Raw genomic sequence first — 26759 nt, forward strand, 5'->3', positions numbered from 1 at the left:
CGAAAAAAAGCCAAGCGGCAGGCGCATAATCTAATACTAATATTACCCCCATTTCAAGATGGCAGCTCTATAAAAAAAAGATTAGAAGAAAACTATATATCACCCAAATTAAAATATAGAGTTGCAAAAAAAAATATATATCAATCAGAATAATAAAAAAAAAACTAATATAATACAACAATCATTAATAAAAAAAAAGGTATAAACGTCAAAATTTAAAAGTGTAGTATACCTTTAAAAAAAAATCCCATATTCAAATACAAGATGACGTTTCAAGAGCAAAGACTTATGGGAAGAAGAAACGCCATTTTGAAAAAGCCATATTACTAAATACAAAAGTGAGTTCAGCGATCTGTTAAAAGACAAAATAACATTTAAAAAGAAAGGGATATAATAAACAGTACAACATATATATAAAAAAAACTAAAAATCCAAAACATTCGTCCCATATCTGAGTACAGGCAAACAGATAAATGCTTGTAAAAAACAGAATCTTACGGGAAAAATAAACATCTTAAAAAAAAGATAAATCATTAATGCAAAATATAAACGTATATAACCAAAACAGAAAGAAAAAAAAGAATATTATCAAAATTAAAAAAAAAACATCTATAAACAATGAAGCTAGTAAAAAAAACCGGACCCATAGATCAAAAAATAAAATGTTATAACCCAACTTCATAGGTTAAAACTTAAAATAGAAAGATATCCTCTCTCCGAAAAATCTTCCACATAACACATAGTTCAAGTTGCAGTAGAAGATCGAAATTCTCCAACAAATTTCTTTGCTTCTTCCAGAGTGTTGAAAAATCGTTGACTGTTGTCGGGCAGCACAATTCTAAGCTTCGCTGGATACATTAAAGCTTGTCTAAGTCCGATCGAATGAATCTCTGCCATCACTGGTTTAAAAGCGATCCTGGCTCTCATTACTTCAAAAGAATAATCCTCAACTATTCGAAATTGAAAGTTTTTGTAGGAAATCATACCTTTTTTACGAGCTAATCGAATTAGAAGCTCTTTCTCACGAGGATAATGAAGGCGAACAATCACCGCTCGTGGTTTATCAGGCACAGACGAAAACCTCGCAACTCTGTGAGCGCGGTCGATAATAGGTTTAGTTTGCAAACCTTCATCACCGAAAATTTCCCATAGTAAATTAGAGAAAAATTCAGTTAAATCACCGGACTCAACTTTTTCGGGAAACCCGATAATACGCAAATTCTGTCTGCGAGATCGATTTTCGAGGTCAGAAATTTTAAACTTATACTGATCTACAGTCTTAAGAGTCGATTGTACCTTCTTATCCAACACTTCAATTGTACGTACTTTTTCAACAATTAATTTTTCAAGAGTCGCCAACTTATCTTCATGCCGCTGAATAACCGATGCCTGCGACTGAAACTTAGTATCAAGCGATTTAACAGCTCCTTCAAGTTCAGACATTTTCGTGGTAAACGTGTTTTCCAAACTTGCCATTTTACTTTCCAAACTTGCCATTTTACTTTGCAGCTTGTTATCCAAACCTGCAAGTTTAGTGTCCAGAAGATTAGAAATTGTTTCAACAGATAAAGGCTCCTTAGACGATTTCTTACTTGTAGCCATTTTAAGTTCGGCAAAGTTAGATCAAATATAGTTTTAAAAGAAAAAAAAGTCAATCGAAAATATCAACTCATTTGATTAAATTCGAAAAGATTAGATTAAAGGGTGATTATAGTTAGAAAAGTGAAGAGCGCCTAAAAGGCAGATGTTTACGTCGCCATCTTGAAACTCCACCCCCTGTTTTTTTTCATATATAATCATATGGACTTGATTGATTAAGGTATTTTTTTTTCTGCCGATGTTTAATAGGATATTGTTATCTTATTATCAACGTGATTTCAAGTCTATTGTATTCATAATTTCTCATTATTATGTTATGTTTTTTTTAATGTGTATATATGAAAATCAATAAAAAGATTGAAAAAGAAAGAAAGGAAAAATTTTGCTGTGAAAGGTTGAACAAACTTGTATTTTCTGCTCTGGAGTATTGGAGACTGAGGAGCAACTGGATAGAAGTATATACAATTATGAGAGGCATGGGTAGATAAACAGTCTTTTTCCTCAGGTGGTAATGTGAAATACTAGAAGGGCATAGCTTTAGGGTGAGGGGGGAAGATTTAAAAGAGATGCGTGGGGCATATATTACTGAGAGTGGAGGGTGTATGGAAAGTGCTGCCAGGGACGTGGTATGATAACTTTTAAGAGGCACATGAACAGACATGTGCACTATGTGCAGGTAGATGGAGTTAGTTAGGTTGGCACTGATATAGTGGGCTGAAGGGCCTGACTTCTCAGTTTCATGTAATTAACTGATTGATCTGGACTCACAGCTCCCTCTTCTTATGGAGTGCCTGATAAGCAATGACAAGCTTTGTTCCTGACACCAATGTTCACCTGTTTCCTTTGCCTGCTCTGTTTGTAGTGCTCTGCCGTCCTGCACAGCAAAGGTTTGAGGGATTACTTGGTGCACAGCTGTAAGGGGAGTCCGCCAATAAACCACAGGTCCGCCTGGTTGCTGCGGCACGAGTTCCACCTTCAGCATTTTGTGCTTAAGCTGGCATCCAAGACGGTAAGTGGCATTCTTCAGTTGGAAGTCCACCACTTCACTGGTGCTGCAGACAGGGGGCTTGTTTGCTGTACAGAAACTAGTGTTTTGATTAGCGCACCCCCCCCCACCCCCCAGCACAAGCTGCTGAATTCAAGCAGGGACCAGAGCCTGTGGTAAGTACGATGTAGTTTCATTACTTGGTGAGTGCCATGGCTCCAATTGCCTGTCATTTTATTAATCACGGATTGCTTGGACTCATGTCCCCAGACTGTCCAGTGCTCTAGTTCCCTTTCCCCCTACCGCTTTACTCATTCTCTCTCCTACTTTCAATAACAATGATAAGAATCACTCAGAAAATAGAATTCTTATGCTGATTATCAATTTCAGGTTGCAGTCAGTCCTCAAGTTGCCCAGCAGGCTCCACTGTATCACTACGTTGCCCTGATGTTACTGAGCCGGCTGCTGCCAGGAAGTGAGTTCTTGGCCTATGACCTGCTCTCTGGGATGGCCTTTAACCAGGCTTTGATACCGTAAGTAATGGAAGTCATTTTTATTCAGTGACTAGCTTCTAAACCTAGGCTAGGTGTTCAAACGTGAGGTTGGTGACCAGTAGTGTTCTGTAGGGATTTGTTTTAGGATTCCCACTGTTTGTGTTTTTTTTAATAAATGACGTAGATGAGGGAGTGGAGGGTGGGTTAGTAAGTTGGCAGATGATATGAAGGTGGAGTTTTGGATAGTGTGGAGAATTGTAGGTTTTAGTGGGATGTTGACAAGATGCAGAGCTGGGCTGAGAAGCGGCAGATGGAGTTCAACCTGGAAAAGTGTGAAGCGATTTACTTTTGAAGGTCATATTTGAAGACAGAGTACAGGGTTAAAGAAGGGTTTCTTGGCAGTGTGGAGGAACGGAGGGATCTTTGTGTCCATAAACCCTTCAAAGTTGCCATGCAAGTTGATAGGGTTGTTAAGACGTATCATGTGTTGGCTTTCATTAGTCAAAGGATTGAGTTCAAGAGCCCTGAGATAATGTTTCAGCAATAAAACCCTGGTTAGACCACACTTAGCATGTTATGTTCATCTCTGGTCACATCATTATAGGAAGGATGTGGAAGCTTTGCAGATGAGATTTACCAGGATGCTGCCCAGGCGTTTCTTATGAAGATGGGTTGAGTGAGCTAGAGCTGTTCTCTCTGGAGGGAAGCAGGATCAGAGATGACTTGATAGAGGTGTACAAGATGGTAAGAGACATAGACAAAGAAGACAGCCAGAGTCTTATTCCCAGAGTGGAAATGGCTAGTACAATGGGCCATAATTTTATGGTGATGGAAGAAAGGGTAGGATAAATGTTGGAGGTAAGTTTTATGCACATAGTGTTGGGTGCATGAAATGCACTGCCAGGAGTGGCAGTAAAACAAATACATCAGAAACACCTGAGAAACTTAAGTAGGCACGTAGATGATGGAAAATGGAGGGCAATGTGGGTTGGATTGATATTCAAGTAGGTTAAAAGGTCAGCACAGCGTCGTTGGCCAAAGGGCCTATACTGTGCTCTAATGTTCTGTGTCAGAATCAGGATGATTCATCTCCACAGATGCAGACTGGCCTGCTGAGTTTCACCAGCATTTTGGGTGTATGGCTGTGTTGAATGCTTCCTCTCACAGCCTGTGTTAGCTGGATAGGATGCTAGCATTAAGAGTGGGCAGTTCAGTTTGTCATTGGTTTGTTTCTTTGCATTCACAGGGAAGGCACATCCGGTGGCCCTGAAGCAGAAGACCTTTCGAACATCTTGAGGCTCGGATGCCATGGGGACGCCGCCGAGAGAACTTGTGCAAACCCCACCCGTGGCACACTGCTGTGCAAAGCCTTCAGCCAGCTCCCCACCATCCGTGCCCATTACCTCTCTCACTTTGCTCACCTCCAGGCTTCTGTCCTGCGGTCCCAGAACTCCTACACAGGCCGGACCCACCTGGTCCAATCTGTGCTACTCCCGGAAATGGCCGGTCCTCTTCTGCCATCTGATTGGACCTTCCTGCCCCTGATCAACTTGTATGACCGTGTGAGCCGTGAGGAAACGAAGGGCAAGATGGTGGATTGTCTTCCCGAGAATCTGGTGGAAGTGGTGAGCAGCAGTCTGCAATGCGTGCTGTTGCTGGAGACCTGGCGGGGTGGGATATTGCAGGGACTGCCTCTGGCTGCCAAGCTGGTGCGACTCTGCTGCATCTTCCTCACGGGCAGCAACTTGTTTCTGGAGCCGGCGGTCCGTGACTACCTATCAGCCCTCCTGGTCATCTACTGTCAGCAGAAGAGGCTGGACTCGCTAGACCTCAGTGCTACACTCCCAGGACTGGCCTCCTTTCATGACCTGTACATAAGCCTTCTTGAACAGTTTGAGAGCGTCTCGTTTGGTGACCCACTTTTTGGCTGCTTTCTCTTGCTGCCTCTGCAGAGGAAGTTCGATGTCCGACTGCGCCAGGCTGTTTTTGGGGAGCATGTTAGTGTGTTGCGGGCACTGGGGGTGCCACTGAAGCAGGTATATGATTTCTTCACACCACTTTCAATGTAGGGGATGTGGCATGTTAGCGTAATGGTTAGTGAAACACTATACAGTGCTAAATGTAAGATCAGGTTTTGATTCCCACTGCTGCCCGTAAGGAGTTTGTACATTCTCTCCAAGATTGCGTGTGTTTCCTTTGGGCATTCTGGTTTCCACCCACAGTCCAGAGACATAAGTTAGGGTTAGGGGTTTTGGACATGCTGTGTTGGCACCCAGCTCAATTCTCACTGTATGTTTCGATATAGATGTGACAAATAGAGATACTTTATTTAAATCTTCAATGGGCTCCTCACTGGGTAATATTTTGTTCCTTAGTAAAATAAAGTAAAACAAAATGCAGGTGCTGGAAATCTGAAATAAAAGCAGAAAATGTTGGGATCATTCAGCAGGTCAGGCAGCATCGGTGGAAAGGGAAATCATGCATACTGCTCATAAAGATCAAAGCACTGTGCATTGAGGTAGAACAAGGTAAAACAATAACAATGCAGAATAAAGTATAACAGCTACAGAGAGAGTGCATTGCAGGGAAACAGTAAAATATAAGACCATACTGTGATAGATTGTGAGGTCAAGAGTCCATCTTATCGTACAAGAGGTCCATTCAAATGTCTGATAACTGTGGGATAGAAGCTGTCCTTGATCAAGGGGTAGTGTGTTTTCAGGCTTTAAATCTTCTGCCTGATGAGAGAGGGGAGAAGAGAGTATGTCCATGGTGGGTAGGATCTTCGATTATGTTGCTGCCCTACTGAGACAGTGAGAGGTATAGACAGAGCCCACAGAGGGGAGTCAGAGCTGTGCCCACAATTTCCTTTAATGTTTAATGTTTCAGGTTGGTTCCCATGTCAGAACTGAAAAAGGATCCTGGACTTGAAGCCTTAATGGCTTTGCTTCCCACAGATGCTGCCTGACCTGATTACTTCCAACAATTTCTGCATTTTGCATCGGGATGAGGTTCAAAATGAGCAGAGAAAGTTGGCATTGCAACCAATGATGGCTTAACATTGTGTAACCACTGATGGGGATTGGATTGACTCGCCAGCACGACACAACGCAGTGGGTTGTTCCAATACAGACTAGTTCCAATACAGTCCAGTGATGGAAGTCTTCTCCCAGTAGCTCTGAGTTTGTGTGAAATGACTTGGAGGAGTTTTATTCTGTGCAGAAGTGGCATGATGCACCACCACCATCACCATAATTTTAATGCTCTTTAGAAGCCACAGGCGATCATTCAGACAAAATGGAATGGGTGTATATTTGTGTCTTCTTGCTGATATTAAGTGCTATTCTTCACTTAAATCTCCATAAAATCATCTTGCATGAGATCCATCGTCATTTGGTAGACAGGATTCCGATTTGACTTGGCTGTAGGATTTAGAGGTTAGTGGGGAAGAGGTGTATTCCGACTGGAGGTCTGTAACCAGAGGTGTTCCACTGTGATTAATGCTGGGACCTCCATTGTTTATGAGGTCTGTTAATGACTTGGATGAAAATGTTGTTTGGCTGATTAGTAAGTTTGCAGACAGCACAAAAAGTGGTGATGTTGTGGATTATGAGGAAGGTTGTCAAAAAGAACAAGATGTAAACCATTTGAAAATTTGAGCGGAGAATTAGCAGAAAGCATTGAATCTGGACAAGTGTGAGGTGTTGCCCTTTGAGAGTCGATTGCAAGAGGAAAGTACACAATACATGGCAGAACCCTTAGGAATATTGATGTGCAGAGAGATCCTGGGGTGCAAGTCCATAGCTCCCTGAAAATACAGTACTGTGCAAAAGTCTTAAGCTTATATATAGCTTGGGTGCCTGAGACTTTTGCAGAGTATTGCATTTGTCAATATGGAATGGACAGCAAGTTTGTAAATCTGGCAGGAGCAAAGGATGTTGGGGATAGTGAGGGTGGAGCCCCGCAGGAAGGGTATGGGAAGGTAACAGGGAAGGAATTTCGGTGTGGGGATGGCATGAATGCAGACACACCCAGCCCTGAGACACCAGCCAATGTCACTTTATTCCAAACAATTGTTTATTGATCATTACAGAATGTCTGTTTGGTCCTTCTTGCTCCCTCCCCTTTGCCTTCCTCTTTTCCCAACAATGATTCGCCTCTCCCTGTTCTCTTCCCACTCTAAGTCCACAATAGAGACCCATATCAGAATCAGGTTTGTCATCATGAACGTATGTCATTATTTTTTTTGTGGCAGCAGAACAGTGCAATACATAAAATTACTACAGAACTGTGCAGAAGTTTCAGGCACCCTAGCTAATATATATGACTTTTGCACAGTAGTGTAGATGGTCTGGTAAAGAAGACATGTGGCGTGCTTGCCTTCATCCCATGATTACTTCAATGCCATTGCTCCTAGTTCCTTGTTCAATATCCTTTCTAACTGTGTAGTCTTTAAGCTCGGTCCATCAGAATTTTCTGTTGTGATTTCCATTTCATCAAATGGCCAGCTGTTCTCCTGAGTGAACATTCCTCAAGCACATAGTACCTGAAGGCAGATTCAATTCTGAATTCAGAAGGGGAAAATAATGGACTGTGAGGTAATGACAGAGACATGAGTACAGATGCTGGAATGTGGTTTTTAAAAGAACGAGCTGCTGGAGGAACTCAGCGGATCGAGCTGTACCTGCAGTGGGAGAAATGGACAGTTGACTCCGTCTGAACTGAGAGTAGAGGGGAGGGAGGCAAAAAGAAGTAGAGGGGAGGGAGGCAAAAAGACACGAACAGAAGGGGTGAACCAATAACCAACAAGTGATAGGTAGAGCCAAGTGAGCGGGGTAAAAGGCAGATGGAGGAGGGAAGAGTGAAGATTGTGACAGAAGCTAGATTTGGGTTTACTTCAAAGATTTCAGCATTGGCCTAATGGGAGCTGGTTTCTATAAATGTGGTTCTATGTAGAGTGACAAAGCAAATTGCCTTGAAGCATAAAGTATCCTGAGCGTAATTCAACAATGTTAACAGCAAGCCATGTAGAAATATAGCAAATCAGCAGATACAACACTTGAAAAGGAGGCAGTTTTAAAGGACTGATGCAGAAGAGAAAGACAGAGCAGCTGAGAGGATTAACAATTAACAATTCCAGAACCAGGAGTCCAGACATAATTGGAGTAAAAAGGCAATTAATAGCTTACGCAAGAGACCAACATTGACGAGCTCTCAGTTTTGAGAGGAGATTGAGAGCGATGAGGGTATGGATAACACAAATTTAAAAATTGGGATTCTTCTGGACAAAGATCTATGAAATACCAGTAATCTCTGAAGTCATAGGTGAGTTCCCTGAGTCACTGAGGATGAATGTATAATGTCAGTGCTTTCACACTTAGCAATCTTTTCTGTCTTGGAGCAGCTGCCGATCCCCTTGGAAAATTACACCCATCCCATGGAGTCTTCATTGGATCTGCTGCGCCAGTATTTCAAGACCTTGGTGACTGCCACTCTACGCTTCAGCTGGTGTCCTGTGCTCTACGTGGTAGCCATTGCTCAAGTCAACAGCTTCATCTTCTTACAGGAGGCAGTTGATGAGGTAGAATTTCATCTGGTTATTAACACAATTGTTAGAAGGGCAATTGATTACTTTAGAATCGAAATGGATAGATTTTTGTTTCAGGCCCCTTATTTCTCCCATTTAACTCGTAGTTATCCACATTTGGGCCTATATCCCTCTAACTTTTCCAAGTTCTTTTTAAATATTGTTAATATACCTGCCTCAGAAGCTTTCTGTAGGTGGTTATTCCATCTACTGACCACTCTCTGAAAAGTTTCTACAGAGTCATAGAGAAGGACAGCACAGAAGCAGCCCTTTGGCACACCTAGTCCATGCCTAAACTATTTAAACTACCTTCTCCCATCAACCTGCACCGGGACCATAGCCCTCATATCCCAACTATCCATGTACCTAGCCAAACCTCTTAAACATTGAAATTGAGCTTGCATGCACCACTTGTGCCAGCAACTCATTCTACACTCTCAGGACTTCCTGAGTGAAGAAATTTCCCCTTGTGTTCCCCTTAAACTTTTCACCTTTCATCCTAACCCATGACCTCTGGTTGTAGTCCCACCCACACTCAGAGGAAAAAGCCTGCTTGCATTTACCCGATCTGTACATCTCTATCAAATCTCCTCTCAGTCTTCTATGTTCTAAAGAATACAGTCCTTTCCCTTGTAACTCTTCAAATGTCTCCCCTTTCACCTTAAACCTGTGCCCTCTAGTTCTTGATTCCCCAATCCTGGGACTCTGTCAATGCCTCTCATGACTTTATCCACCTCTAAGATCACCCCTCATTCTTCTCTACTCTAATGAAATAGGTCCCAACCTGCTCAACCTCTCTTCATTACTCAGACCCTCGAGACGTAGCAACATTCTCGTAAATCTCCCTGTTCTCTTCCCAACTTTTAGTTTGTCCCAAATTCCATAGCCTTAAGTGAAACCACATGAGGTGAAGTCTTCAGTGATGTCCTGCTTTCCGTTCATAATTACCCTTTTAGAAGTGTAAACCTGAACAAAGGTATAAAACCTCCCCAACCCAAGCAGGAAATGAGCTGGAGAAATAGCTGATGCAATTGAATAACTCTACAAAACAGAAACTAAATGGTGTATTGCTTTAAAGGCTCCTACAGCACATTGGAATAAGGATAACGTACCACTCAATTACTATGGCTTCTTGACATTCAGAGCATGGAAGCTGCAGTCTTGAATGCAGTTTCAAAATCGCAGTCACATCGTTTTCGGTCTGGGCAGGTTGTGTCTGGTTTTGCAATGAGATGATCAGAGTGGCACAAGTACCATTGCTACAAGGGAAGGAAAAAGTTCTGAGGGTGAGATTAATTTTGACTATGGTGCTTCCACAATAGAATAATAGATGGCCACTTGAGTAAGCTAGTGGTCGGTGTGTTAAATCTCCAGGGACAACAACTTTAGCTCAAAAAGGTTGGAGAAAGAAAATACTGAACAAATTCTGGCATTGAACGAGTGTGCTCATCTAAACATCCCTGTGACTGTTTTCCAATGAATTCCATTGGAATGACACAATGAGACTAAATTTAAAAGGGTTCTTTCTTTTTAAATGTATTTTATGTCATTTTTATTTTTTCCCACACTTTTGGTTAATGACATGTATCTTGACCCTTATGCACCGTTAATGTGATAATGGCTTGCTGGAGAGCTTTTCTCAAGGTAGTGAATGTGACAGATTAAAAAATACATAACTATTTGTCCTGTGATTCTATGACGTGTTACACCAAAGCTTCACATAACTGTGTTTGGCTGACAAATTCCACAGCACTACCATAAAGGAAAGTCCAGTCACTCCCTCACTAGAACCCTGCTTTTCCCCATAGTTCCTCGCCTGGCCCCTCTGTCCTTGATTGTTGGTTCTGAATAATGTTTAACACTTAATTAGCAACCCAGAAATAGATTATCCTATCATTGTCACATTGTTGTTTGTGGGATCTTTCTGATTGCAGTATTTTGTACCAAAATTTAATCACTATATTTCAAAACTTTAATTACGAGGATGTAGTACTGTCCTGTGGGAAGTACTGTCCTGTGGGATGTAGTACTGTCCTGTGTCCTGTGCATTTGTTTCTTTTTCTGCCTCGTGCAGGGTGGTGTTTTTCTGAATTTGGTTGTTATTGACATTTCTTTGTAAACGCCTTTAGCATTGGCCAGTTCTGATGCTGACTGCTTATGTATAGCTAAACAGCTGTCTGATTAGCTTTTCTTCCTGTGTCCTGGATATTTCTCCCTCCATTTTTTGGCAATAGATGGATGGCAAAGGCAAAAGCCCTGTTCCAAGTTTATATTCGACAGGCTATTGGCTTGATTCCAAGGCCACCAAGAAGTACAGCAAAACTTGGAAGTGTTATGAGATTGGTCTGAATTTATCATGTTATGTCCTTACAATGGAAAGTCCAAATATAATGAGAGTATGAGGATTATGGTGGGTCGTTCCCAATCAGCAGCAACTATAATCATTTATGTAGCATCTTAACTTGGTGAAGCATCCTGGGGATGTCACTGCACAATTCTGTGGTAAGCTGCATGAAGAGATAGATATTCATAGAGTTGACAAAATGTTTTGTCAAAGGAGTAGATTTTAATATCACCTCAGCGAAGAAGGTAGAGATGTGTATGGAAGGAACTGCAGAGTTTACAATTAGGCAGCAGGATGCACGGCCTCAGATAGAGATGAAGGAGGAAGGACAGGGGCAGTGGGGCAGGTGGGGGGGCAAAGTTGGAAGAGGGCAGAGACCATGGTTGGTGCGTGGGTATGGTGGGGTTTACATCAATAGGGTTGATTGAGAAATAGGATGATTTGATCATTTTAAACTGAAGACACTTAAAGACTGGGTGTAATTGAACATGAATGCAAGACACGAGCAGAATGAGAGTTTGTGGTCTATCACTTGAGTATTAGTGTTGAGCAGAGTACTGCTGGAAGGCTGATGGTTGGGTCTCACTGCCCAGCAGAAGTTAGTGCCATGGAATAATGCTGTGATACAACTAGTGGAGCTGCTTTGTCATAAGTCCTGCCATCAGAGTTCATTCCTGAACTTTGTGCTGTCTCTATGGAGTCCGCACTTCTCCCTCAACTGCTGTGGTTTTCAAGAACATTCCAAAGATGTGCTGTTTGGTAGGTCAGTTGGTTCTTGTAAATTAGCCCTTATTGGGTGGGTAGGTATTGATGATGGATGGGGATCTGTCTCTTCCAAAGAAGCTGTAAGGCACTCCTTCCCTTTGCTAGCCTGCACGTCACCCTTGGGCAAGGTGTAGCACCTGCTTAGCCCCTGATCAGGGTCACCTGAAGCCATGGGAGCTGGAGGTGGATGATTGTATGAGCAGCTGGTGCATATGATGAGTCCTGGTTATGCGCCATGCAGGCAATCTCTGACGACTATTGATGATGCTGCAATCACCCATCTTGCAAAGACACTGCCTAGAAGAAGGCACTGGCAAACCACTTCTGTATAAAAATTTGCCAAGATCAATCATGGGCAAGGAAAAACCATGATTGCCCACGATACATGACTTGGCACATAATGAAGGAACATAGTATTAGCAGAATTGTGTGATGGAGTTGATGGTTTTAAGAAGGAATAAGTTATAGGGAAGTAAGTAGAGGAATGGTATTGGTGAACCAGCAAAGACTCGGGGCAGATTGCACGTTATGTACTGAAAAAAAAAGAAATACAATAAAAAAGAACCGGTGTGTAAGTCCCCTTTGAGTACTTGAGAGGCAGGGTGGTGGAGTTGATGCCCCAAAAGAGTTTAATTTGGGGAATATTACTGGGAGAATCTTTAGTAGAGACTGCCATACCCTGTTCATATCAGAGTGTGTGCTATTCTTCCAGAATCCCAAATGTGCCTAATAGTGTCACACTGTGCAATATTCATTTTCCTCTGTACAAAAGTAAATTGAGGTTCAAAAGGTTCATAGGTTAATCTATTATACAACTCCGAAATTCTTCTTCTCCAGATAGCCACAAAACCAACAAAGAAAAAGAATAGCAGCGTGATCATCAATCCCAAATCCACCCCCTCCCCACACAAAGAAAAACAAAGGCACATCAGTCCCCAAATCCCTCACCCCACACAAGACTGGACGTAAAACACAGAATATAAAAACTGAAAGAAAGAATTCTATAGTCCAAGTCCATATCCAAAATGCAGAAGACCTAGGTAATGTTCTCTGGACACAGCTGTAGGCTTTTCCCTCGCAGGTCGTAGAGTTGTCCCCAGCAATCAAAAGGCAGGCATCTTGCGCTCACCTTCCACGCTCGCCTTGATCATTCAATCATCAATTACCATCGTTGAGGGTACAACCGTCAATCGTTATGGAACAGTCTAAGTGCAGCCACGAGCGCATCGCACCAGCAAGTGACTTTCTTTGATCTGGCATCAGGTGACCGGACTGGTCAGCTTCAGAACTGACTGCCAGCTGCTCAGACAGCACCCAAAGTGCACACAGCATGCTACAACTAACAGAGAGAGCTTTCTCCAACACTGGACTAAGTGCTGCTACATAGGATTAGTATAAATGCGTGCTTGGTGGTCAACATAAAGAAGGTAGGCTCAAGGGCCTGTTTCTATGTGGTATGACTTGATGACCATGGATTCCTTCCCTGGCTGTTTCAGCTTCCTCAGACATTCTAAAAATGTGGGTTTGCAAGTCAATTGATGTAAATTGCTTCTAATGCGCCAGTGAATCGTGGAATCTGGAGGTGAGGAGAAGTATTTCATAAGGAGAGAATAGTGCAGGATGAGTATAAGGTGGTTGATTGGAAACAGACTTTAGTTCATGACTCTACCACTGGAAGGAGAGAAAAGATGGAATAAAGTATGCAAGTGATAAATTCTGTGGTGATTCAGCTGTTCAAATGTTAGTTTATTTGCAGACAGGAAGAAATCAGTCTTTCAATGCATGCTTCTGAAAGTTGATAGGGTTTATGGCATTCATCCATCTCCAGCCCCGAAGGTGTGGTGATAAGTTGCATTACTGCACATTGGGAGCAGGAGAAGGATGTGGGGCATTTTGTAATTGTAGGATGGTTGTTAGAGCAGTTTATGTTGCTCTGATTGTCAGAAAGTGGATCTGTTCCCATTGAAAAATGGTAATTGCCAACTAACTTGTGTGCTGAATGCTGAATCATTAAATTCACCCCCTTCAAGTGAATCCTGGACAGGCTTCAGTGGAGACAGAAGTCGCCTCTTAGGTCAGTAATTCTGAGTCATAAAGGTTGCTGGGAATTCAGAGGGAAGACGAGTAACAACCCTCCTTTCATGTACCACTTGGTTGTGATACAATATATGCACACTGATTGACTTAAAGGCACATAATGTGCAGTTCCTATCAAGTCCATCTAGATCATCAGAAGGAATTCAGCAAGTGACCTTGACACTGAATTGCTGACCTAAGAGATGACCTCTGTCTCCACAGAAACCAGTCCACACTCACATGAAGGAATTTAATGACACAGCATCCACCTGACAAGATTTGCTACCAATTCTCATTTTTCAATGGGAATGGATCCACTTTCTGACAAATGGAGCAACACAAACTGCTCTAATGACAACCCTCAAATCACCAAATCACCACCTTGTGCCTAGTGATTTCTCACAAAATATCCTGGAGATTAGATTTTAGTCTTTGAAGGCTTCGGGGCCTCACTAGTGAGTTTTCATCCTTAATTGCATGGGAGTGCAAGCCTTCAGGTTCTCCTTGAGTTATAGGCGCACCTATGTCCCGAACTCTGCCACTCCACCACCACCACCGCCACCCCTCTCTCACCAGACCACTCCATCTTGATCAAGAGTCCCCTTAATTCTTTTTTAACCTCTTTGACTGGACTATATTGACACCTGAACTAAGATACCATTTGCCATGACTCGGTGTCAGGATTTGTCTTATTATAATGCACCTTGAAAGAACTATCTAAATGCATATTGTTGTTTGCCAGTCTGCTCTGACTTAACACATCCTCTACTCTAGTTGCACACACCTCTTCAACATACTGCATTTTTCTGTTGTGAGTTTTGTTTTAAGATGAGCTAAATAAACAAACTGCAGGAGGAACTCAGCGGGTCAAGCATCATCTCTGGAGAGAAATGGATAGTGATAATTTGGGTTGAGATTCCTCATCTGGAGTCCAGTCTGACAGTTCATCTAGTAGTTAGTTTTTTGCTTCAGATTCCAGCAACTCTGGTCTTGTTGTGTCTCTTCATTGACTAGATGTCACCTTACAATCTCTTGTTCCTTACGTGCATCTCAGAATTAGTACTTGCAATCTTTAGGTCAATATCAGTTTTAAAGGCCAAAATTTTGCTATTTGCCTAACTATTATGGTGGTGGAGGAGGCTAAAACATTAGGGGTATTTAAGAGCCTCTTGGACAGGCACATGGATGAAAGAAAAATGGAGGGTTATGGGGTAGTGTAGGTTTAGTACTTTTTTTTAAGGATTATATGGGTCGGCACAACATGGAGGGCTGAAGGGCCTGTACTGTGCTGTAGTGTTCTATGGTTCTACAGCCATCCAATTGGTTGTGTATTAGTTCCTGTTCTTTTTGAACTTCATGCTCTGGAACATGAGGCCTGGCTCTTTTCCTGTGATTCTCACCGTAAAGATAATTTAATAAAATAATTCTAGTAATGCTTTTGACTGAGCACATATGCTCTTGATGAAGAGTTGGATTTCCCTGATGGTCAACAGATGATTTTAAATGCTCCCTCACACTTGCTGTAAGTGCTTATGCTGAACTGGGGTTTCCATTTAAGAATCCGATTTTGTGGCAATTTCATTCCTAGCTATCTCACCTCCGAATCAAAAGATGAGAGTTCAAGGTTCAAGAAAATTGACCAAATAATGCAGCAGAACTGGGAGCAGTGTTTTTTTTTAATGTGTTGACAATCTTCAGTTGAAGTTTTACACTGCAATCCTGTTGTAGAAATGCACACTTCCCTCAGCCAGTATTCATCCCTTTACTCACAAATTTGAAAAGGTTATCTGGCTGTTATTTCATTGCTTATGTGTGACCTTGCTTTGTGCAAAATAGCTGCTGCATTTGTGTAGATAACAAAAGTGTCTACACTTCAGAAGTATCTCTTTGGCTGGGAATTTCTTTGGGACATTCTGCTTTAGAAAAGGTGCTATATAAATGCACATTATTGTTGCGAATAGAATTCTTTCTTCTTTGATTCATGCCCACTCCCTCACCACATGTGCATGAAAATAATATAAATTCACAGAGCACCCTATTTGGTAAAGAAAAAATTTGGTTTATTGTTTAAATTTGATGCCTCGATTGGAACTGGAAGCTGAAAGTTTACTTTCATAGTGGCTTCAGGCACATACTATGAAAAAAGTCTGAGCAGTCCCAATTGATAATTAGTTATTATTGTAACATATACTGAGATACAGTGAAAAGCTTTTGTTTTGCATGCCATCCATACAGATCATTTCAAGACGCAAGTACATTGAGTTAGAACAACAGAAAAAGCGGTAACATGAGTGGAGAATAGAGTGTAACAGTGCAATGCAGGTAGACAATATGGTGTAAGGGCTACAGTGGACTAGATAGTGAGTTCAAGAGTTTGTCTTGTCATCTAAGAGAAAGTGGGGTAGACACTGTCCTTGAGGCTGGTGATGGGTGTTTTTAAGCTTTTGAATCTGTGCCTGATAAAAGTGAGAAGAGTGAATGACCAGGTTTGGAGTGGATCTTTGATAATATTAGCTGCTTTCCCAAGGAGAAGTGTAGACAGTATTCGTGAAGGAGAGGCTGATTTTCGTGATGTACTGAAATGCGCCCAAAATTTTCAGCAATTTCTTGCTGTCTTGGGTAGTGCAGTTGCCATACCATGCCCGTGACGCACTTGGATAGGATTCTTTCGGTGTTACGTATGTAAAAATTAGTGAGGGACAATGGGGACAGGCCAAATTTCCTTAGCCTTCTGAGGAATTAGAGACACTGGTGTGCTATCTAGGTTGTAACTTGTATGTGGTTGAACTAGGACAAGTTAATGTGATATTTATTCTTAGGAACTTGAAGCAGCCAACCATCTCCACCTTAGCACCATTGATACAGACTTTGGTATGTATTGTACCTGACTTCCTGAAGTCAATAACCAGCTCTTTAGTTTATTTCACACTGGGGGACATTGTCTTGACACCATGGCACTAAGCTCTCTGTCTCCTTCCTGTACTATGTCCTTTCATTATTTGAGATCTGGCTCACTATGGTGGCTACATGGAGATGGAGCAGAATCTGGCCATACAGTTGAGTGTATAGAGAGCAGAGTAGGAATTGAGGACGCTGCTTTGCAGGTTCTCGGGGTTGAGGATAATCATGGCAGAGATGTTGCTGCCTAACCTTACTGATTGCTTCTGGTACTTCCTCACTTTTGGCCAGGAAGTAAGGGTTCTATTTGATGAGGGAGGTACTGAGTCCTAGACCTAGGAGTTGAGTTTGAATTATGGTGTTGAAGACGGAGCTGCTTGCAATAGAGAGGTGCCTGTCTTTGTTCTTCAGGTACTTCAGAGATGAGTGTAAGGCCTTGGCACGGTATCTGCCTTGACCTGTTTTGGTGGTAGGTGAATTGCAGGGGGTTGAGGTTGCCTGAGATGCTCAAGCTGCTGTATTGTATGCTATGACCAGACTCTCAGGCATTTATGATTGTGGATGTCACAGCCTCCGGGCAGTCGTTGTTGAGTAATGTTACCTTATTTTTCTTGGGCATCAGGGTGATAGTGGTCGTCTTAAAGCAGGTTGAAGTAAGGAGGGGTTAAAAATGTTTGCAAATACCCTGCCAGCTGATCCACTCAAGATCTGCGGACACTACCAGGACTCCAACATGGCAGTACAGATGGTAGTATGGGTGGCATTTTATGGTTAGAGATTCGAAATCTGGTGAGCAGGAACTCCCCAGGACCATTGCATCCAAGCACCACAAGGAGTTAATTTAACTGGCTGAGTTTACAAATGGCCACACTGTTCAGAAAAGCTGAAGGGAGGCAATGTGGAAATTGTCATAAGCAGAGCTTCAGGGGCACCTTGTTGAGTTCGAGATATATTTTCGGACATAGTTGAGTTTTTCTTTATTACAAGCTGTATCTGAGCTTGTAATAAGTGGTGCTCCTGAAGCAGAAGACTTTCTATTCCCAAATACAAACATACATTTATATAATAAATAAGAAAGAATTGAGTTCTTTAAAAATTGAGGGCAAATAATGGGATTGACGTACCACCACAGCACCTCGCATTAAGAATGTGGTAAAGTATAAAAGGTGCTTGTTCTAAGAGATGGGTTTAGAACAGTGGTTTAAAGGAGGTGGCAAGGATTAGGAAAAGAATTCTAGAGCTTTAAGACTTCAGCTTAATGCTTATGACTACCACTGGGGAGAACTAGAGATCTTTAAAATTGCCAGGATTAGGGAAGTACAGTCTCACTGGTTAGAGCAGATAACAAAAATAGGCCAAGAATTGAAAATATTCACACCCGAGGTGATTGAGAATGGTAGAGGTAGGTCAGTTTGCAGCTGTAAATAACCTCTGATAAACCGCAAATGGAATTTGGATGAAATTAGTGTAAAAAGAACAATTGAAATATGAAACCTGCTGTTGCAAGACTTGGTTGTGATTAGTAGCATTGACCCTTAAAGGGAAAAGTTATAAATGCACGATGGAAAAAGAAATAGATTTGTAGGTGTGTATTCTTTTGCTGTATCCTGCGTAAAAACTCAATTTAATTACAATCTGAAATAAGGGATTAACTAGGAGGTTTGTTTGATTGACTTGAATTTTAGGCATTGGACTCCATGGAAAAAGCTTGATAAGCTTGTTTCTTTCGGATTTAACTGATCCACTGGGATCTTGTACTCTAGGTGGTAATAGAATATAGTTTAGCTTCTCCAACAATAGTGTACTGTTTATAATGCAAGAATTCTGCTCTGGAATTGTTGTGGATTTTAGAACTCATTATTCGAACTAACAGATCTTGTCCACACTACTAGACTATACTGTAATCACTGAAATACTAAGTTAGGTTTGCTTGGCCAGTTCACACTGAGGCCATAAAACAAGCAGAATAATTACAATTGACAATCATCCAATGCTTGGGTACAGTTAGTACCAAACAGTTCTGAGTGGAAACTGGATGCTTAATTTCCTATCGTAACATTGTGCATTGTAATATTTCCCACCTTCCCTTTAATGATGTTTTGTTTTGCAGGAGTTTGATGCTGCCCGAAGGAGTATGCTGCGGAAGTCATACCTATTAACAGATGAGGTGGGTATTGGTTGAAGGATTGATGTTAATTGTGATTTAAACATTATGTACACTAACAGTTATAAAAGAAGTTAAAAGGTATAAATATATTTAAGAAGTTAAGGAAAATATGCAGGTGGGATTAGGGAGGAACTGAGCTTTAGCTAACTGTGTCATTCTGACTCTGTTCTTCCAGGTCGGGCGGTGAGAAGGGTGTAGAAAAGAATCCTGGGGATAATGCAAGGATGAGAAGCTATAATTATCAAAAAAGCCTGACTAAGCTTGAGGTTCTTTTACCAAAACTAAAATTAGGTTGGAGGAATTGTATAATCAAATAATGATGATGGCAAAACTGAACTAAATGAGCCTCTCCTCATCTACCAATTACTGTGTTTCTATGTATGCCTGCAGTCCCTTCTCTTGTCCTCATCTCATCACCTGCAGTCACTGTCAGTTATACTGTCTTGCCAGTCTCTAATTCAAACAGCCTCTGGACCTCCTACAACAGAGCTGGTTGGAGCTCCCATCTCCAGTTAACACCTGTCCTGACTAGGAAGTGTGTATCTTTTCCAGTTTTGATCCTGGGAAAAGCACAGCCCTATACCAGTGTATGGAGGTATCAAACCATCCTCACCATGAAGATATCTGAAGCTGTGTAGCAAAAAACAGTCTTTTGATACCCATACCCTAAATAAACATTTAAATATGTTTTGCAATACTCAAAAAGATCCTTTTCACAATGGTCACCACAGTATCTTTTTTATACTATCATAATCTGAATGACACTTGTTCTGGTTAGTAGCTGTTTCCTCTGTGTGACTTATTTTTAAGGCTGTGTGATCTGGAACTTTCTTGCTACCAACCTGCCTGAGCTCACCAATTTACAACCTGTTGATTACTGGAGCGGGGTGCCAGCACATGAAACCAGATTTCAGCTGAACTGTGAGATACAGTTGTAGGATTTTTTTTTGTAATTGAAAAATCAAGCTTGTCTTGAATGCCTTCAATATTCACAAATATTTAAAAACACTTCTGAATATTATGTAACTCTGAACATTTAAAATCTAAATCACTGTAAACTAATTAACGCAAGAGATTCTGGAGATATTGGAAGTCCAGAGTAACGCACACAAAATGCTGGAGGAACTCAGGAGGTCAGGCAGCATCTATGGAAGAGAATAAACATTTGAGATTTTGGGCCAAGATCCTTAATCAGTCCTGATGAAAGGAAAATAATTAAAGTGTTAAATGAATATGATCTTGCCAGTACCTTTGTGGCCATTCAGATGAGTACATTTGCTTTGTGTGTCAAAGTTTCCTGCCAGTATGAGGGGGAATATGCAGAGGTTATTGCTGTCCCACTAGACTTCTGAGGAGTCCAACAGAGGGACACTGGTGTTCAGGGAATGGTAATCTAATGTGTGGAAGTTCTGGACTTGACTTTGCCTACTTCAGTGTATAGAAGTGTGCGCTCCCAAATGCTCAAAAATGCGGAGTTGCCGTTGCTGACCAAGTTGAATGGATGTCAGGGTGTGGAGAGGTGATACTAGTGCTAACTGCGAAGAAGTATGAGGTTACTGATCTCATCTGGTATGACTGATATTGGAAAATGAATGAATTTCCTCTGGATAAGTACACATTTCTCCTTTTTACAAATAACTCCTGAAGCCTTGTTCAGTTCTGGTTCCCTCACAAGATATTGTGATTCTGAATAGGGTGTAGAGGACCTTTACACTTTAAAGCTCCTGAGATCACGATGCTTTGAAGAGAATAGACAGCTTGCTCCAATTAAATTGCTTGGGAATGTACAAGAATGAACCGTTTTAAATTGTGTAAAAACAGTTTGACATTGGATCCCAGTAGATGTTCCTTTCCCAGAAAATAGTGAACTCAGAGCCAGTTTATGCACTAAATACACCTTTGTATTCATGTGTTCAAACTCTTGATCCTCTGGCATTGTGATCTGGCCTGGCTCAGTATTGTGTAGAGTGGAGCCTGTGCTCTTAACCTTTGGTTTGAATGTGGGAAAGGCCAGCCCTCAAGAGTCCTTAAAAAGGCATTGATGAGAGAGGATTTTTCAGTGCACCACTTAGTAATGAGCTAGATTCATTAGTGGCAATTCTTTTCTTGAGTTAGGTTATAGGTTCAAGTCCAACACCTGATGTCACAATTTATTTGACACTGTAGTGCATTTGTTGAGAGAGCACTAAAGTATTAGAGGTGTGTTGGTTAACCAAGATCTTGGGTACTCCCTTGAGTGAATGTAATAGATCCCTTGGCATTTTTCAAAGAAAGGACAAGCAAGTTATTTTCATTGACCAAGCCATCAGTCATTAATACTCAAATGGGCTGCGTTAGATTTATTATTACTGAATTGTATGACATGAAATTTGTTGTTTGGGGCAGCAGTACAGTGTAAGGACATAAAATTGCTATAAATATAAATAATGCAAAAAGAAAAGGAATAAACAAAGAGCTAGTGTTCCAAGACCATATGATGGTGGAGAGGTGGAAGCTGTTTCTGTATCATTGATTGTGAGTCATTAGTGTATTGCTGTTTTGCACCTACGTTTTGTGTGTAAGCCAACTTGTATTTTTAATGTTACAGTTGTGACTGCACTCCAGAGTTGGCTGCAAAGTGCTGTGAGGCAACAAAGCCATGGAATATGTGTATCTAACCGTGGTTCTTTTCTCCCTCCCTCTTTCGATCAGGTGTTGAGGAGGCATCTGCTTCATTTCAAGTTGCCTAATGTGGAGTCAAACATCGGGTTCGACATGTACGAGGAACTGCCTCCTATAAGGCAAAAGTGGCTGCAGAAAGTCCTTGCAGACCTACTACATCTGAAGAAGGAGTAGGAGGCACAATAAGCAGAGAGAGGTGGACTCAATTCCCTTGAAAGGGTATATGTGACCCTGGACCCTCTGATTCTGCATCGACTATTGCTGGCAGCAGGATCACAGACAACTGGGGAAAAGCCAAGTGCCATTTGTGATTCCTTTTTAACTTGTATGTGATAAGCAGGTTGTACTTAGATGGAGTACTGACCCTGTTTTCATCAACTGATTGTCTGATCCCCTCAACAGTGCAGTTTTCACTGCCTTGTGCAGACCACCCTCTTGTTCTGAACTGGTTCAAGTTTCTATTTGCAAAGTTCCAGCTGCACCATGGAATAGGAAGATTGTGTCTATCCTCACTCAGGAATCAAGGATTAGCCCAAAAAGTCCATATTTTTCTTTGAAGCAAGTGAAGATTTCTGGGAAAGATGAACAAAATTGGTTATTCCAGTTTTATAGTCTCTGGGCAGCCTGGTATATTGTGAATTATGCAGAACTAGGCATCTGCTCTTCCAGGGATGTGATTACTTGGCATAATGTCAGTTCACTGTGTCATTGTTTACAACAACTGCATGCACAAGAACAAAGTACATTAAAAATAAAAGATGTTGTGTAATTGCTGTTAATGTGTGTGCATCAAGACTGGAAAATTGCTAATGTTCTTTCATTTAAGAAGGGCTGCAGACTTAAGCTCTATTGCTACACACTAGTGAGCAGTGGTTGGGAAATTACCAAGGAAAATTCTAAGGGGTAGCATTTATTTGGAAAGGAAGGAACTGACTTGGCAGAGGAAATGCTGTCTGTCTAATTTGTTTGAGTTTATTGAGGAGGTAATTGTAAAGACTGATGACAGGTGGAAATTGTTATCTTTTGGACTTTAGCAAAGCATTTGGTAAGGTCCTGCATTGCAGGATGCTCTCGGAGGTTAAGGCACATGGAAGACAAGATGGCTAATTGGTGGACGGATGCTTTTCTGACTGGAAGTTTGTAATTAGTGTTCACTATTGGGACCTTTGTTTGTGATATATAGTAAAGGTTTTGTTTTGTATGTTGGTGGTATGATTACTAAGTTTGTGACACGAATGTTGATGGTGTGAGTAGTGAGTACTCTACGTACTCGGGTTACGTAAAGATATTGATTAAGTGGAAAGAAGGCTGTGCATTGGCAGGTGGAACTTAATCTTGACTAGTCAGAGGTGATGCATTTTATGAAGTCATATAGGGTTAACACATGTACAGTAAATAGTAGGACACTGAGGAATGTGGATGAGCAGAGAGACCTTGGGTAGATAGGATGGTGAGGAAGGCATATGGCATGTTTGCCTTCCTGGGTCGGTGCATAGAAAATAAAAGTTGGGATGTTATGTGGCAACTTTAAAAAACATTGGTTAGACTGCACTTGAGTATTGTGCAGTTGTAGTTGTCAGACTCGAGAAAGGATGTGGTTGTGCTGGAATGGAAAACCAGTTATAGAGAGAGATCGGATAGGCTGGGCTTATTTACTCTGGAGCAAGGAGGCTAAAAGGAGACAGGAGGAGGTATATAATGTTAAGTGGCATAGACAGATTTTTTTCCTTATGACAGGTGTATTAAAAACAAAAGGGCATGAGCTTGAAGTGTGAGGAAGGAGTTTTAAAGGGAATCTAAATGATCAGCAGTGTGGACGTGGGGCAAAGGGCATCCGTAGTCCAGGCCTCTGCTCCATATTCAAAGGCCAGTGATGTGGATGGGAAATGACGGACATCTGGAGCTACTGATATTTGGAACTTACTACCAGAGAAGTTGATGAAATCAGATACAATTATTATGTTTAAGAGGTATTTAGATAGGCACTTGAATTGGAGAGGCATAGGAAGGTACAGACCTAATGCAGAAAATGAGATTGGTGTAGATGGGCAGAAAGTTTGGCCTTGTCAAGGTGGGCCGGAGGTTCAATTTCTTTACTGTTCAACTCTGACTCTAAGATGATGTGATCGGGGGAAGACTGGAGCCAGTTGTTCGTAGTATTTGAGGTTTATATTGTGTATTAGCAAAAGCATTGATCCATTCCTGGATACCCTACCTTTGGAAGGATGTCATAGCTGTACAGAGATTTGAAAAGAGATTTACTGGAATGATTCTGGGGTGAGGAGCTTCAATTAAATGAAGAAACTGGGGAACTAAGAATGACTTTAAAACAAGGATAATTAATGGGAAACTTCAATAGATAATCAGGAGAAGATGTTTCACAGCAGGGTGGTCAACACCAATTTAAAGGAATTGACTTAATAATTCAAAGGAGATGCTGTTATGAGCTGGAAACATTGTCTTGAAGGTTGGAAACTTAATTAATAATTTTAAATGGGGAACCTGATAAACACTTGGAATGAGAAGAAACTCTAGGCTGTAGCAAAGGGAGCTCAAATAATTTGTTCAGGGATGACTTGTTAGGCTGATTGGCCTCTTGTGTTGTATATTCTATAATGCACAATACAGTGGATATTGCAAAAGGCAAATTGAGAGGCTATGTTCCTTTAAAAGCTCACAGCTGAAGTTGGGCATCAAAGTTTGGGTACTTGGAGGCAGCAAAAATGATCACAAATATTTTAAACAGAAGTAGACCAATGGCATGTTTCCTCTGCAAAGTTACAAAGATCATTAAAAACGCTGCAAGACATTAACAAACTCTCCTCTACCAAACAAAGCAACTTCCATTTGCAATTGAACGCCATTAAAAAGCCATCAGGTACTTCACGATGGAAAAGGAAAATAAATTACTCAGGGCCATAAACTTATTTAATATCTGGAAATCACAGCTTTTGATCATGGTGGATCTGGTGAAAGATTCACGGGAGTCCATTACTGGATGAGACCAAAACCCCTGAAGGGTTGAGTGGCTACTAGAGGTTACAGAGAGAGCAGGCTGTGGTTCCCAGTTTTTTGTCAGTGGCTTGGGTATGGTAATAAGATAGTAACACTGTACTGACTGACACAACAAGCTATGCCAGTGAGGGTAAGAGCCAGGGACAGCCAACTGGGCAAATCAAACCTCCAATGCATTCTATGCTACGTCTCTCTTTTATGTATCATACTTGTAACGTGCAGATTAATTCTTGTACCATGCCGTGAGCAGGTCAGATTAATTTCTTTGATTAATAATCAGTTTGGATGTTCAGTTGTATATCAACCAATGTAAATCGTTTACTGTAATGATTAGGGACACTAATGAATTCTGCAGGAAGCACCATTTCTAACCAACACTCTTACTCAACCACAAGATGCAGTGGCTACTCTCAACACCATAAATTAACTGCAGGAGGTTTAACAGCTACTCAACAGTATGTAATTGCCGCCAGCATTTTCTGGACTGATCAGAGGGCATGGCCTGATTCTCTGCACCCTGCACAAAAGGTAATGTTGGATTCAAGATGTTTGAATTTTGCACTGGCTACTCCAGTGTTCTCCTTGTTCTTCTCTGGTGATGCACCTCTTGTAAACCGGAAGTCATCTGTGTTGTCCCTTTCACCTGTCATACGTGAGGATCCCTGACTCACATTAGTCCCAGGTTGGCAATTCTTCAATTTTAAAATCCACATCAATGCTTTTGAATCTTTCTTTTGTTTCACCAACATCAATCTCTGTAAACTCTTATAGTCGTTTAAAACTCTGAGCTCTATGAATTGTGGCCTTTAGATTATCTGTGGAAAGCCAGCAGGTGGTCAGCGCAGTCTACCAGCCCTTTGCTCATTGCTGCCAGATGAAGGTGTCTGTGTTTGAATGGTCTCTCTCTCCCTCGATTCTGTCGGAAGATAGTGCTGGAGTTCTGGGTTTCAGGCAAGGTTTAATCAACGTGATTTGTGGATTGGACTCTAGTTCGTGTTATGATGTGTTTCTGGTTTTTTGGTCGCTCCTTTTTTTGCAGCTATTTTGGGCAACTTTGAATCAAGACGGCTGGCAGATAACGAACACTGAGCTGAACTGACTATGCCTAGACATTTTCGATTTTGTGTTTTTCACTCTTTTTTTGTTGCCATTTTACATGATTTTGTTTTGTCTATGTGGGTTGCATTGATGTTTTGTTTGAGCGAGTTCCATAACTGCCTTTGTTTCATGGCTGTCTTTGGGGAAATACTATAGACAGTATATATCGCTACTGCATACATACTTTGATACTAAATGTACTTTGAATCTGCAATATTAATCACTCTATCATTGAGAACAGTGCCCTCAATAGGCTAGATCTCTGAGGAATTCTATTTCTTAAAGCCCTTTTTGTCTCTTTTTCCTACTTTGGTGGTTCTTAAAACCCTCTTTTTTGGCTAATTATTTGGTCATTGTTCTAATAACTCTAAATAGAATAAGATTTGGTTTCATAATTTTTTTGTTTTAAAAATAAACCTTTCCATTAAAATATCTGCATAAACTACAATACAATTAGGAGACATGAGAGACTGGAAGTCTCTAACAACACACAAAGGAGCTGGAGGTACTCGGGAGTTCAGGCAGCATTTATGGAGGGAAACGGACAGTTGATGTTTTCATCAAGTCCTGATAAAGGGTCTTGACCTGAAACATTGATTATTGATCTCCCTCCACAGATGCAACCTGACTCGGGTTTTTCCAGTTCCTTTGTGTGTTGCTACAATACAATCTGAATCAGTTTTATTATCACTGACTTATATCAAATTTAATTTATTGTTCTGCAGCAGCTGCAATTCTGGAGAACATCAGTAAGGCTTTCTTTATGTTAATTGTGTCATCAAAGCAGTATCTTCTATTTATAACGAATTATTGTTGCTTGTGTTTTCTCTTTCAATAATTCATCTGTGAAGAGACACGGACCAGCCCCTCGATGCTCAATGGCAGGAGGATGTAAGATTATGGTCCTTGTCCATCAACCTTTTGCTGCACCAGCCTTCATTGTATCCCTGAGCATGTACTCCCGTAACCTGAAATGTGCCAGTTGGCAGCCTTCCCTTCTTGGCATCTCCTGACACTAAGTCCAACAAGTTTGAAGAAAACCAAAATGCGTCCTTCAGTGAGTTGATGAC

The 26759-nt window shown here is 41.2% G+C and overlaps 1 protein-coding gene across 3 annotated transcripts in view; it reads left to right on the plus strand.

Annotated features, from left to right (window-relative positions):
- The window catches only part of rpap1 (RNA polymerase II associated protein 1), a 138134-nt gene extending 115451 nt beyond the window's left edge, over positions 1-22683 (plus strand). For all 3 annotated transcript variants that reach the window (XM_059953720.1, XM_059953711.1, XM_059953725.1), the window contains exons 20-25: positions 2462-2608; positions 2975-3117; positions 4325-5114; positions 8483-8659; positions 18859-18915; positions 21607-22683. In XM_059953720.1, coding sequence (XP_059809703.1) covers positions 2462-2608; positions 2975-3117; positions 4325-5114; positions 8483-8659; positions 18859-18915; positions 21607-21750 — 1458 coding nt within the window. In that variant the 3' untranslated portion in view covers positions 21751-22683. The remainder of the gene's footprint in view (positions 1-2461; positions 2609-2974; positions 3118-4324; positions 5115-8482; positions 8660-18858; positions 18916-21606) is intronic.
- The last annotated feature ends 4076 nt before the right edge of the window (positions 22684-26759 follow it).

The sequence above is a fragment of the Hypanus sabinus genome, chromosome 2 (genome assembly GCF_030144855.1).
Source record: "Hypanus sabinus isolate sHypSab1 chromosome 2, sHypSab1.hap1, whole genome shotgun sequence".
Classification (NCBI taxonomy): domain Eukaryota; kingdom Metazoa; phylum Chordata; class Chondrichthyes; order Myliobatiformes; family Dasyatidae; genus Hypanus; species Hypanus sabinus.